Consider the following 15,260-nt stretch of genomic DNA (forward strand, 5'->3'; position numbering starts at 1 on the left):
CCCTCGATAACAGACTGGTTAAAGAAATTATGGTATATCTATAGAATAGGATAATGTTCTGTTAAACTTAGAAAGCACAGTCTGCCACCCTGTATACACACAAATACTTACTAGTCTATGCAGATCTTTTCTGCAAGAAACTTGTCAGAGTTACTATCTCTGGGGAGAATAGGTGGAGGACTAAAGGATCAGAGAGAGAAAATTTCCTTTCTCTACTATTCTTTTTATCCTACTGGATCTTCTTACCCCTTCTCTTCCCCCTCTGTGGGCACAGATGTATTTTTCCTAATCTTAAATTAGCCGTGTAACTTAATTTATTTTATAAAGATTTTTTTGTTCATTTGTTCTTTTTCTTTTTTATATGTGACAACTTTATGGTTTTCATTATATTCACAGAGTTGTGCAGCCATCATCACAGTCAATTTGAGAATATTTTCATTGCTTAAAAAGAAACCCTACACCCTTTAGCAATCATTTCCTGTCTCCACCAACTCCTTCCACCCCTCAGTTTCCCACCCTGCCATCCAGCCCCTAGCCTTAGGCAAACACTTATATACTTTCCGTCTCTAAAAAATCGCCTATTCTAGACATTTCCTACGAATGGAATCCTAAAATATGTGGTCTTTTGTGACTGCATTCTTTCATTTAGCATAATGTTTTCAAAATTCATCCATACTGTAATAGGTATTAGTACTTTATTCCTTTTCATGACTGAATAATATTCCATTGTGTGACAAAATGTGACAAAATTTTGTTTAGTCACTGGATGATAGATATTTGAGTTGTTTCCACTTTTTGGCATTGCTGTGAACATTCTTGTACAAGACTTTGTGTGGATATAATATTTACACTTCTCTTGAGTATATGCCTAGGTATGGGATTGCTGAGTCATATGGTAACTCTGTATTTAACTTTTTCAGGAACTGTCAAACTGTTTTTTAAAGTGACTGTACCATTTTACATTCCCAGCAGCAATATATGATGTTCCTAATTTCTCCGCATCCTTGACAACACTTGTTATTGCCCTTTGTAGTGAATTCTTGCTATTTTATATTGCAGCAGCATCCATTTTAAATATAAATTGGACTTGCTCATACCAGAAGCAGGGCTAAGTCACCCTTGGCACAGTTTACAGTTCCACTCCCCCTCCCCACCTCTACTTCCTCAATGTGGCTGATACAAGTATCTGTCCTACATACCTGGTCCCTGGTGACCACTTCCCTGTGAGACAGCTAGATGCAGCCTGCTTGACTGGCCCTGCTGACCCTCACACCCTGCATAGCCTATGCAGATGTGCTACAATGACCACCTCTCGGTCACTGGGTGACCTTCTAAAACTTGTGCCTGCTTGCTTTAGACCCACTAATTCAAACTTCTTGGGCTTCCTATGGAAACCTGTTTGAATAACACCTTGGACCCAATAAAGGTGTTGGACCACGGGTCAGTTTTTCTTTCTTCCTTCCTCCTTTCTTTTCCTTTCCTTTTTCCTTTCCTTTCCTTTCCTCCCCCCGCCCCTTTCTACCATGTGAAGGTACAGGTCATTTTCTCTCTTCCTGCCTGCACTCCCTGACCTCTGTTCCACGTGTGTGGCCTCCAGGCATGCCATGTAGCCCCCAGGACCTGTAAGTCCTAAAAATCTTTATTTCCATCTGTTTCTTGCCTAATTATTAGAGGGTTGCTTTCTATCTTAAAGATCCTAAATTAAAACACCTGTCTTTTTATAGCCATTGCTATGGTCTGAATATTTGTGTCCCCCCAAAATTCATATATTGAATCTCTAACCACTAAGATGATGGAATTAAGAGGTGGGGCCTTTGGGAGTTGATTAGATCATGGGGTGAAGCCTTCATGAATGGGATTAGTGCCCTTGTACAAGAGGCTTGAGGGAGTTTGTTTGACCCTTCCACCATGTGAGGACACATCAAAAGGGTACCACCCATGAGAAAGCAGGCCTTCACCAGACCGCAAATCTGCTAGTGCCTTGATCTTGGACTTCCTAGCCTCCAGAACTGTGAGGAACAAATTTCTGTTATTTATAAGCCACCCAGTGTATGGTATTTTGTTATAGCAGTCTGAATGGACTAAGACAGCCATCATAGTAGATAAAGTGGTATTTTGTGCTTTTCAATTACATTTCCCTAATGAGTAATGATGTTAAGCATCATTTTATGTGTTTATTGGCCATTTGTATATCAAATCCTTTTCCTATTTTTAATTGGGTTGTCTTTTTATTGCTTAGTTGTATGACTTCTATATATATTCTGGATACTAGACCTTTATCAGGTATATCATTTACAAATATTTTCTCCCATTCTTTGGGTTATCATTTTACTTTCCTGATGATGTTATGTGAAACATGCAGTTCTTTTTTCAAAAATGTAAATTCTTTAATTGCTTCACTATATTTGTTTTATAAAATATCATTGTTATAAAATTAAATAGTTTTAACTGTACTGTTTTTTGTTCACTCATTATGTAGGAAGCCTTGAGTTTTATAAAACATCGTAAGTGCTGACTTCAGTAGTCATGCTTCCTCTACCTCCTTTTATTTATGAAAAATACTAATTGTTCATACATAAGATGTGTAACTCACATCTCTTTTGGTGTTGCAGGTTGTAGTGCAGGCGGACTCAGGAACATCCATGTCAAGAGGATTGTATCAACCAGCAACAATCTTTATGGGCCGCCAAATGTCAGCTGTCTCAGGCATTGGAGATTTCAGTGCAGAGCAGAAATCTCCCCAACCCACAAAGAACTTTTCAATTCCTGACCCACATTCACACCAACAGACAGCCCAGAGCAGTAATGTGACAGACAGCTGTGTAGTACAAACTAGTAGTGACACACAGTGCTTAAATAAGTCTGACAAAATAAATGGAAAGACATCTCTTCAGATTGGTGAGAAAACGCCAGTCACAGCCGGTGTATTGTCTGAGGAGGAACAAACTCATTGCTTGGAGATAGACAGCAACACACGTCACGGCAAGAGTAATTTATCTGAAGGGAAAAAGTCTGCTGAACTCCATTCCCCGTTATGGGAAAGATTAAGTCCTGAGAACAGAACCACTGATTTAAAGTGTGACAGTTCCCACAGATCAGAGGGATCAGAGGGAGAAATACTGACACGGAAACATATTGAAGTCGAGGAAGAAAGAGCCAGCCTGCCAGTCTCTGCGATATCAGTTTCAGAATACTGTGCATCTGAAAGTAAGTGGTCTCAAGAGAAGTATTCTGCTGGGGCAGGTGTCTCAGGTGGGATGAGAGGCTGAGTTTGTGTGCTGGTTTTTGTTGATATTTAGTTTTTCTGGGTGGTAGTGGTCTTATAGAAGGACTATATACGCTCTAATTTTATCTCTGTCAAAAACAATATAGTGACTTTGCCAACAAATTCCCTTCTAATGAGTTCTGAAATATGTATGTAGAAATAATTTTGCAAGTGAATTTGCTGATTTTAAAACCTACTATATTTTAAAATATTTTCAAGTTTTTAAATACTGTAATTGTTTCTACACATTTTTAACCGATGAGTAATTCTGCTCTGTGTTACCTCGCTTCTTTCTAAAGTTAGCAATTGGTAATCTATTCATATCCTCTCTTACAGATCATCTTGCTCATGAGGACCCAAAGTCACAAAAACCCTTCAGAGAAATGCAGGAAGAGGAGGAGGAGGAAAGTTCGTGCAGCAGCAATGACCTCACAGTTTCTATAAGTGAAGATGATCTGATTTTAAAGAGTCCAGAACCACAGCCAAATCCAGGTGACAAGATAGAGGGAGAAGATGGAATAGAAGCCTTAAAATTAATCCACACTGAGCAAGAAAGAGATGCCTTATCCACTGGAAAAAATAATTGTATTTTGAAAACCCTAAGCTCTGCTGATTCAAAAAAGGAATCCTCCACTAATTCACCAACAAGAGAGTAAGCCATTCAATTTTTTTTTACTGTTTTTTTAATTGTAGACATTTTAAGAGACTACTTCACTGGAAATGTGTTATTGAAAACTCAACTATGTTTGTGTAAGTTCCTTAAGTCTCGTAAGTAGTCTTTTAGATAAGACCTAATTTTCTTTCTGTCTGTCTTTAACAGAATAGCCTTAAAAGTCTGAATATTGGCCAGGCGTGGTGGCTCAGACCTGTAATCTAGCACTTTGGGAGGCTGAAGTGGGAGGATCGCTTGAGGCCAGGAGTTGGAAACCAGCCTGAGCAAGAGCGAGACACCTACCTCTACAAAAAGTAGAAAAATTAGCCAGGTGTGGTGGTGCATGCCTGTAGTCTCAGCTACTCTGGAGGCTGGGGCAGGAGAATTGCTTGAGCCCAGGAATTTGAGGTTGCAATAAGCTATGATGATGCCACTGTACTCTAGCCTGGTCGACAGAATGAGACCCTGGTCTCAGAAAAGTCTGAATATCATTGAATCATGGTGATTGGCAGTTTATGATTATATCCAGACAATCCCTGGTTAATTTATAAGTCATTTCCCCCAGCCCCTGCACTCCAACCTTTTAGAAAATAAATCCATTTTGAAGTTTTGGTACCATAGAAGGTGACAAATTGTTAAACTTACTAGTAATTCAGCTTTCAAGACTAAGAAGTTTGTATCTAATTAATTTGCTTAATCCTTATATTCCTTCCCATAGTGTCATTTTTACCATCTGATTAAATGAGTTAACAAGTCCTTCTAATTTTATATCTAAACCAGATTTCCTTTACTGAATGTAAATAGGAGAATGTTGGAATCTCTAATGTTAAATAGGAATATTAGGGTTCTACATTTTGAGCACTTACCTAACTCATAAAAGCTCTTATATACTTTTTTACTATTGATTGGAGATACTAGGTGGAAGAAAACTTTGTAGGAAGTTTTTATGTATCCACTGTGTAGAAAACTTGTTAACTGTTGAAAACTGATTCTGTGATAAAAAATAGTACTAATAATATCAAATCTCTTTTAGGGATAGAAGAAACCTAAGTAAAAAAAACCTAAGGTAGCTCTCACCTTTTACAAATGAGGAAACGAAGGCCAAGGGCATAGTAGTGCCACATAGGCCACTAGGGCAGAACCCTCCATATACCCTGTTTTCCTGACACCCCCACCCCCACCCCCACCCTGCCAAACTTCCAGTTACACCGTAATGCTGGCCGTCTTTCATCCCAACAGTCCTGGTAGCAGTGAAGTCCTGAAGCCAAGTGGGCATTCTTGTATATAAGGGCACGTTTTGTTTTAGAGCACCCTTACACCATCTAAAATATTGCCTTTCACCATTCATTATCTATTTATGGTGAAAAGTTTAATTTACAGTCTGTGTCCAAACTGATGCTCAGGAAATATTTATTAAGACCATGTCCTAGTAGAAAGTACTTGCACTATGGATGGAAGAACCAACATGGTTCCTGTCAATGGGAAATTTGACTTATCGGAAAGGCAAGCAAATGGATTTTTCTAGTAATGATACTTCTCTCATTAAAGAGATATAGGTAATACATATTACATTATTATGTCATCAGAAATTTTATTACCAGACACAGAATGTATCTATCTCTAATTTTGTGTTTGTGGGCTTATTTTTATAGCACATTGGACAAGTTAGTACTTCAATAGGCTAACTGGGGAACTAGTGTACTTACCCAGGATTCAGTCTTTTTCTGAGGGGAAAAAAGTTGCATATGTATATAGAATTACTGCTTAACATTTCTCTAGAAGTCAAGAATGTTGGAATTTTGGGGTGCAGTTTTCCAATATTTATTGGAAAATATGGGCATTTGGAGAATATTTGAGTATTTCTCTTAGTAAAATGCCCCCAGAATGAAAAGATCAGTCAGCAATGGTTGTTTCTGACAACCTTTTGATTTTCTATGGTAAAAGTACTCTCCAAGGAGTAGGTTGAAGGTGGTTTTAAATGATGCTGGTTAACTTGCTGACATCTCCACTGCTTTTGAGGCCCCACATTCTCTTTATTTACTGTTTAGCATGAGCTCTTCTTTTTTGCTCTGAGGGTTAAGTATTAGTCTGAGACTGTAGCATCATATTTATAGAGCTAACACTATAACCTCAAAGGTTCAGTATCTCAGTTTACTTTAGAGTCTGTTGGGGACCTGGAGAAAAATCACTTGAATGAATTTTAGTTAACAAAGATGAAGAGGTGGGACAAAGGAAGACACATAAAGAGAATATGAACAGGAATCTAGAATCTCTCATTTGATGATAATGATGAGAACAATGATGATAGTAGCTATTATGTTTTAGCAAATCTTTGTGCCAGCTAAGTTGTTGTGCTTGAACATAAAACTTGGTCTTCAGTTTCCTACCAGTGAAGGTGAAAAGGGAAGTGCAGTATGCTGAATGGTTCCCATCTAAGGAGAAAAGTAAAGCCAAGTGTCATTTTTGGTGTTGCTTTTTTTTTTTAATTTTTTAATACAGCTTTATATTTGCAAATATTTTCTCCTAGTCTGTGGCTTGTCTTTCCCTTCTCCTAACAGTGTCTTTCACAGAGCAGAAATTTTTAATTTTAATAAAGTCAGACTTAACAATTTTTCCTTTAATTGATTATGCTTTTGGTGTTGTATCTTAAAAACTTATCACCAAACCCAAGGTCACCTGGATTTTCTCCTATGCTATCTTCCAGAGGTTTTATATATAGTTTTGCATTTTAATCTATGATTCATTTTGAGTTAATTTTTGTGAAAGGTGTAAGGTCAGTGTCTAGATTCCCATTTTTTTTACATGTAGATTTTCATTTTTTCCAGTACCATTTCATGAAAAGACTATCTTTTCTCCATTGAATTATCTTTGCTCCTTTGTAAACAATCAGTTAACTATATCTGTGTGAGTCTATTTTCAGGCTCACTAATGCTGTTGCATTGATCTATTTGTCTATTCTTTCACCAAAACTACAAACTCTTGATTACTGTAGCTTTATAGCAAGTCTTAAAGTCATGTAGTGTCAGTCCTCTGATTTTGTTTTAATTCAAAACTAAATTTGAATTAAATTTGTTGGCTCCTCTGGATCTTTTGCCTTTCCATATAAACTTTAGAATTGATTTTTTAATATCCAAAAAAAAAAAAAAACAACTTTCTGGGATTTTGATTGGGATTGTATTGAATCCATAGATCAAATTGGAAAGAACTGACATCTTAACAATATTGAGTCTTGCTATCCATGAATGTGAAATATCTCTTTATTTATTTAGATCTTCTTTGATTTCTTTCATCATCAGAGTTGTGTCATTTTCTTCATGTGGCTGTTGTACATATATTGTTGATTTATTCTTAAATTTGGGGGGAGATGCTAATGTAAAAGGTATTGTGCTTTTAATTTCAAATTCCAATTGTTTATTGCTTGTATATAGGAAAACAAGTGACCTTATATCCTGCAACCTTGCTGTAATTGCTTATGAGGTCCAAGAGTTTTTAGGTCAATTCTTTGGGATTTTCTACATATAAAATCATATCATCATCTGTGAACATCTGTATGCCTTTTATTTCGTTTTCTTGTCTTATTGCATTAGCTATGATTTATAGTACAATGTTGAATAGGAGTGGTGAGAGGGGACATCCTTGTCTTGTTCTCAATTATATGGGGAAAGCATTTTGTTCCTCACCATTAGGTATGATATTAGCTATAGGTTTTTTGTATCAATAGATGTTCTTTATCAAGTTGAGGAAGTTCCCCTCTATTTCTGGTTTGCTGACAGTTTTTATAATGAACAGGTGTTGGATTTTGTCACGTTTTTCTGCACTTAATGATATGATCATATGGTTTTTCTTCCTTAGCTTGTTGATTTGATAGATTATATTTATTAATTTTCAATTGCTGAATCAGCCTTGTGTATTTGAGATAAATCTCACTTGATCATGGTATATAATTTTTGTATACATTGTTGGATTTAATTTGCTAATATTTTGTTAAGGATTTTTGACTCTTTGTTCATAAGAGCCTGATCAGTAGTTTTCTTTCTTATAATGTCTATCTGGTTTTGGTGTTAGGTAATGCTGGCTTTATGGGATGAGTTAGGAAGTGTTCCCTCTGCTTCTGTTTTCTGGAAGTGACTGTAGAGAATTGGTATAATTTTTTCTTAAATATTTGATAGAATTTGAACCCATTTGAACCCATTTGAGCCCAGTTTAGGAAGGTTAAATATTGATTCAATTTCTTTAATAGATATAGGCCTATTCAGATTATATGTTCCTTCTTATGTGAGTTTTGGTAGATTGTGCCCTTTAAGGAATTGGTCCATTTGTCTAAATTATCAAATTTTGGGGCATAGAGTTCTTATATTCCTTTATTATTGTTTTAATATCCATGAGATATTAAAGATGGTCTCTCTTTCATTTCTGATATTTATGTTTTCTGATGTTTGTCTTTTTTTTTTTTTTTTTTTGGCTAGCCTAGTATTATCGACTGAATATTTGTGTCCCCTTTGCCTTCCAAAACACAATTCAGGTGATAAAGGTTAAATGAGGTCATAAAAGTGAGGCCCTAATCCAACAGGGCTCATGCCCTTATAAGAGGAGGAAGGGACACCAGAATTCTCTTTCCTCCACTATGTGAGGGCACAACAAGATTAAGCAGCCACCTGCAGTCCTCACCAGGAACTGAATTGGCCGGCACCTTGATCTTGGACTGCCAGCCTCCATAACTGTGAGAAATAAATTTTATTTGTTTAAGCCACTTCATCTATGGTATTTTGTATTGTGTTTGCTCTGAAAGCAAACTTTCTGTGAGTTTATCCTTTTAAATTTGTTGAAGTGTGTTTTATGGTCCAGAACGTGGTCTGTCGTGGTAAATATTTCCTTTGAGTTTGAGAAGAATGTGTATTTTGTTGTTGTTAGATGAAGTTTTAAAAATGTCAGTTAGGTCTAGTTGTTTGATGGTGCTATTCAGTTTGACTATGTCCTTATAGTCTGCCTGCTGGAACTGTCAGAGGTGTGTTCAAGTCTCCAACTATAATGAATGTATCTATTTCTCCTTACACTTCTACCAGTTTGTGCCTTTGTACTTTGATACTCCTTTGCTAGGGACATTCACATTAAGGATTTAATGATATTCCTAGGTTTAGATTTTTTGGTACTTATCCTGCTTCGTGTTCTCTGAGCTTCCTGGATCAGTGGTTTGGGATCTGTCATTAATTTGGGAAATTTCTCAGCCATTATTACTTCAAATATTTCTTCTACTCTTTTCTTTTTTTCTTTCTGTCTACTTCTTCTTCTGGTGTTCCCATTATATGTATTTATGCCTTTTGTAATTGTCCCACAGTTCTTGGATATTCTGTTCCAATTTTTTCATTCTTCCTTCTCTTTACACTTCGGTTTTGGAGATTTGTATTGACATATCTTAAAACTGACTGATACTTTTCTTAACCATGTCCATTCTACTGGTAAAATCACCACAGGCATTCTGTATTGAGTTTGATGTTTACTATTTTTTGTATTGAAAACACAGACAATTTAAAATTAATTATTCTTTCTAAGCCCCTGTATTAAAGAATCAAACTAATGTTATTTACAGATTGAACTGCTTGTTCTACTCTTTTCCCCTTCTCACTACTGTACTTGACTAATCTTCAAAAAGAGAATCAAATTATTCTCCCTTCCAGTTATAATACTATAATTGAAAATCCCATTCAGTAATTTCATTTTGATTCAACCAAAATTTCCTGAACATCTACTGGGCCTAAAGCTCTGTTCTGTGAGTTATGGGGTTGTGGCAATTTAAATTAAATATGACTGCAAATTCTTCAATATTTCTTTTATCAAAAGATGGGGTCTCTGTCCTTTTCCTTTGAATCTGGGTGGGCTGTGACTGCTTCAGCCAAATAGAGCATGGTGGAATTGATGCTATATGACTTCTAAAATTGAGTTATAAAAGGCTATGCAGTTTCTACCTTGCATGCTGGAACACTCACACTTGGAACCATGAGCCACCATGTAAGAAGTCTAACCATGCTGAGGCTGCTGTGCTAAAGAAATGACTTGTAGGTGCTCTAGTCGCTAGTCTCAGCTGAGCCTTGTCCTTCCAGTCATCCCTACCAAAGTGCCAGACATGTAAGTGAAGCCTCCAGGACTCTACAGAAAAGTCCATCCACAGTTAGATATCACCATATGACCTCTCTCAGTAATATATGAACCAGAAGGGTAGTTTGTTATAAGTCTAAAGATAACTAGAAAAAGAGTATATTCTTTTAACATTAAATATTGCATGCCTTCTCTGTGCCAGGCACTGTTCTTGCTCTTATGGCACTTATGCTCATGCACGTGGAGGGCAGGAAGGAAACAAAAATGGATAAGCCACCTGTGTGAAAAGTGTTATGACAACAAATAAGCAGGTTAAGTTGATAAAGAAGGCATGGGTGCAATTTAATATAAGATAGTCAGGGAAGGTCTCTCCGGTAAGACAGTATTGAGTAGAGACCTGAAGTAAATAAGTGAGTGGGTAAGCCATGTTAAATCATGCCCTCTCCTATTCACTTAACCTGCTCTGTTTTCTGTCATCTTAATTTTTACCCTGGCATATTTGTTTATTTCTCAGTTTATATTTCTTCTCTCTTCTTCTGTATCTGGGAGAGGAATGGGATATATCTTGAGGAAGAGCATACCAGGCAAAGGGAGCCACCGTACAGAGGCCATGTAGTGGGAGCACACTTGGTGTTTTTGCAACAGCGAAGAGGCCAGTGCAGCTGGATCAGAAGAGGTGACAGGGAGAAGGGAAGAGATGGACTGAGAAGTATCAGTGGGCCACATCCTGAAGGGTCGTGTAAGCTGTAGGAAGAACTTTGGATTGTACTTCAAGGGAAATGGGGAATCACTCTTGCTGTTTAATGGAAAATAAACTGGGGGAAAAGGTGGGAGCAAGGAGACTTGTTTGAAGAATATCGCAGTGATCTGGGGGAGAGGTGGCAGCAGTGGGGTGGGGAAAAATGGTCAGATTCTGGATATATCTTTCAGAAGAACCAGGAGGATTCATTACTGGATGTGGGTTATGAGAGAAAGCGGGCAGAAGGGTGACTCCAAGGTTTGGAGGCACAGTGACTAGGAGTGTAGCCATTGACTCATTTACTGACATAAGGAGCATATAGGAAGCACATGTTTGAGGGAAAGAATATCAAGATGGGAGTTTTGGATATGTTACATTTGAAATGCCTTTTTGACATTCAAGTGGAGGTGTTGAGTAGACAAATGGATTTTATGAATCTGGAATTCAGAAAAAGGTCAGGGCTGGAGAAATAAATTTGTAAATTATCAGCATATAAATGTATGTTTAAGCCGTAAACTCTGAGAAGATTGCTAGGGAGTGAGCATAAATAGGAAAGCAATCTAAGGCTTAACTCCACCTTCAAGCTTGGGAAAATTAGAAGGAATCAGTAAAGGAGTCTAAGAAGAAGCTTCAAGAAAGAATGAGGAGAACCAGGAATAGTTGTTCCGTAGATGCCAAGTAGAATGTTTCAATTAGGGTTTAGAAAGATTGAATAACCTTCCCAGGTCACCAGTCTGGTCAGAGATGCAGCTAGGGTCCAAACTGACAGGCTGGTGCCAGAACTCATGCTCTTAATTTCTATGTTCTACCTCCCAAATCACAATCATAATGGTGGTATAGCCTTCGATAGTACTGACTCCATGCCAGGCACTGTTGTAAGAACTTTATTTGTAATCATTTAATCCTATTATCATCACCATTTTAAAGATGAGGAAACTAAGGTACAGAGAGTTAAGTAACTTGTCCCAAGTCATAAAGTGGCTCAGTGCACTTTGAACTGGCCCCCTGGGTCCAGAGTCCGTGTTGTTAACTGGTCCCCTGTGCTGGCTCCCAGTAACTCTAGAAAGCTAGTGGATAATATTTCATAAGGTTAAAAAGGAAGCTCAAGAAGCAAATTAGATTCTTTAATTAGAAAAAGAAACCAGAAAACTAAGCAGTGGCAATTTGACCTTTCTCTCTATCTATATTGATTTTTGGCCTTCTAGCCTCAAATAGGCCAATAAAGTGCTATGTGCCTTTCTTCAGGCTTGAACAAACTACTTGCAAAGTTGCTTTGTTCTCTCTCCCTCTGGGGTATGACTGAAAACAGAATGTAATGCTGCCTTTTAAACTAAGTCAAATGAAAGCCTTGGTTTCTCAGGGTCATAAAAATGTGATCACATAGATTGAATCCTATCCAGTGATTTTAATTTAGCTCCTCTTCAAAGTTAAAATATAGGAAAGAAGTTATTGCATCTGAGAAAGACTTTCTGCTGGAGATCATATGCCTGACATAATGGGTTCGAACTGTATTCTTTTAGAATTTACCCTAAGGTCACTTTATGAGAAACTGGAAGCGTATTTACAAATTCAACATTGCTTCAAATGCTGTTAGGCTTTCATGTCTGTTTACATCAGCACAGTCACTTGTTTTTTCTGGACATGACCCGTGCCCCCTCAACACAGGTAGCCCTGATCCTTTTCTTGCCACCACATAGATTCTGGCCTTTGTTCCCAAAGTAAGATTGTGCATTATACTTCTGGAAAAATAATCCAGTGCTATTAGATGTGGCCATCAGGGTATCCCCTTTGTCTTCTGCCTGGCACTTCATTCCCCAGTATCGCCTGTGCCTCTCTTGTTAGCTTACTTATTTTGTTCTGAAAAATCTAAGACTTCCCTATCCTTATTTTGATTTAAATTTTCAAAAGTCCAAGCTAGGTTTCTAAGAAGGCAGTAGTCCTGAGACCTGACAGTAGTTCTGAGACCTGATTGTCAGCAAGGTGGGCAGTAATCACAGTCATTGTCACTTGGTGTCTGTACAGGAGATGTTAAAAAAATCTCCATGGGCCAACTTGAATGAACTCAATTCCCCAGCTTTTGCCAGCCATCTCACCATGGGCTGCTGGCCTCCCTCAGAAGAACATGGATGACATGGAGCAAAGGAAGGGGTTGGGACTGAGAAGCACTTGTAAAAGTCACAGCCCACAAGCACAGGTCACTAGAAGATTGAGACCTAATCCTAGGACTACAGAATGTTTCCTCTCCCTCATACCTTACCACCACATCAGTAGGCCTCCTGTATAATAATAGGGAAATACACTGAATGAACCATATGTCTCAGACCTTAGTTAAGAAGTCATCTCTAGGGAAACCCAAAGATAACAGGGAGACAAAAACAAGGGCACCCAAAGAAATTTTAGCTTCTGATACCTACATTTACAGCCACAACAAACAATAAACACAGCCTAACTTCTAGCCAGATGAACATAAAACCTCACCCTGAAGGCCTATTTATCTGTTCACTCTAAAGGGCTATTTACCTGGTACCTCATGTTCAGTTTTCAACAGATAATTACAAGGCATACTAGAAGGCAAAAATCACAGTTTGAATAGACAGAGAAAGCATTAGAACCAGACTTTCATATGGCAGATGTTGGATTTATCAGACTGTGAATTTAAAATAACTATGATTAGTAAGCTAGGGCTCTAATGGAAAAAGAGGATAATCTGGAAAAACAGATGGGTAATGTAAGCAGAAAGATGGAAACTATAATAAAGAATCAAAAGGAAATGCTAGAAGTGAACACTGTAACAAATGAAGAAAGACTGCAATGGGCTTATCAGTAGATTGGACATGGTAGAGAAATGAATCAGTGAGCTTGAAGATATGTAAGCAAAAACTTCTATGTCTAGTTTATTTCACTTGGCATAATGTCTTCAGAGTTTATCTGTGTTATAGCATGTGTAAGAATTTCCTTCCTTTTAAAGACAGAATAATATTCCATTGTTTATGTATGTATCATAAAGATATTTTCTTTATCCATTCATCCACTGATGGACATTTAGGTTGTTTCCACATCTTGACTATTGTGAGTAGTGCTACAATAAACATCGTAGTGGTAATATCTCTTTGAAATATAATTTCAATTCTTTTGGATAAATAGCTAGAAGTGGGGTTGTTGGATCATATGGCAGTTTTATTTTTAATTTTTAGAGGAATCTCTGTACTGATTTCCATAGCATCTGTACCATTTTTCATTCCTATCAACACTGTTCAAGAGTTCCACTTTCTCCACCTCTTTGCCAACACTTATTTTCTTTTGTTCTTCTTGATAACAACCATCCTAACAGGTATGAAATGATATCTCATTGTGGTTTTGATTTGCATTTCTCTGCTGATTAGGGACATTGAGCATCTTTTCATATACTTGTTGGCCATTTGTATGTTTTAGGGAGACATTGGAGAAATATCTATTCAAGTCTTAGCCCATCTTTTAATTGAGTTATTGGGGATTTTTTTTTGCTCTTGAGCTGTATGAGTTCCTTATATATTTTGGAAATTAAACTCTTATGTAACACGGTTTGCAAATATTTTTTTCCATTCAATAGGTTGCCTTTTCACTCTGTTAATTTTTTCCTTTGCTGTGAAGAAGTTTTTTAGCTTGAAATAGTTCCACTTGTCTGTTTTTGCTTTTGTTGCCTGTGCTTTTGGTATTGTATCTGTGAAATCATTGCCAAGACCACAGTCATGAAGCTTTTTCTCTTTTCTTCTAGGAGTTTGATATTTTCAGGTATTACATTTAAATCTTTAATTCATTTTGAGTTGATTTTATTGCATGGTGTAAGATAAGAGTCCAGCTTTATTCTTTTACGTATGGATTTCCAGATTTCCCAATACCATTTGTTAGAGACTATCTTTTCTCTGTTGTGTATTCTCACCCTTGTCAAAAATCAGGTGAATGTATATTCATAGAGTGATTTCTGGGCTCTCTGTTCCATTCCATTTGTCAGTATATCCCTCTTTATGGTACTGTTTTTGTTACTGTAGCTTTGTAATATATTTTGAAATCAGGAAGTATGATGCCTGCAACCTTGTTCTTTTTTCTCAAGATCATTTTGGCTATTAGGGAGTTTTTGTGGTTCCATGTGAATTTTAGTATTGTTTTTCTCTTTTGGAAAAAAATACCAGTGAGATTTTGATAGGGATTTCATTGAATCTAGAGATCACTTTGGGCAGTATAGACATTTTATTAATATTAAATCTTCTCATCTATAAACATGGATGTCTTTCTATTTGCTTGTGTCTTCTTTAATTTCTTTCATCAATGTTTTATAGTTTTAAGCATACAAATCTTTACCTCCTTAATTAAGCTTATTTCTTAGCATTTTTTTCTTTTTGGTGTTATTATAAATAGGATTATTTTTCTAATTTCCTATTCAGATAGTTTGTTTTTAGTGTATAGAAACACAACTGATTTTTTGTATGTTAATTTTATATACTACAACTTTACTGAATTCATTTATTAGTTCT

General features: G+C 36.9%; 1 protein-coding gene across 4 annotated transcripts in view; it reads left to right on the forward strand.

Annotated features, from left to right (window-relative positions):
- Positions 1-15,260, forward strand: part of KIZ (kizuna centrosomal protein) — a 109,789-nt gene that overhangs the window by 32,378 nt on the left and 62,151 nt on the right. For 2 of the 4 annotated variants that reach the window (XM_069495542.1, XM_069495546.1), the window contains 2 exons: positions 2,613-3,252; positions 3,602-3,917. In XM_069495542.1, the coding sequence (XP_069351643.1) occupies positions 2,613-3,252; positions 3,602-3,917 (956 nt within the window). Of the gene's footprint in view, positions 1-2,612; positions 3,253-3,601; positions 3,918-5,156; positions 5,168-15,260 lie in introns of all 4 variants that reach the window. The other 2 variants (XM_069495544.1, XM_069495545.1) reach the window with 2 other exon arrangements.

Source organism: Eulemur rufifrons, chromosome 20, assembly GCF_041146395.1.
Source record: "Eulemur rufifrons isolate Redbay chromosome 20, OSU_ERuf_1, whole genome shotgun sequence".
NCBI lineage: Eukaryota > Metazoa > Chordata > Mammalia > Primates > Lemuridae > Eulemur > Eulemur rufifrons.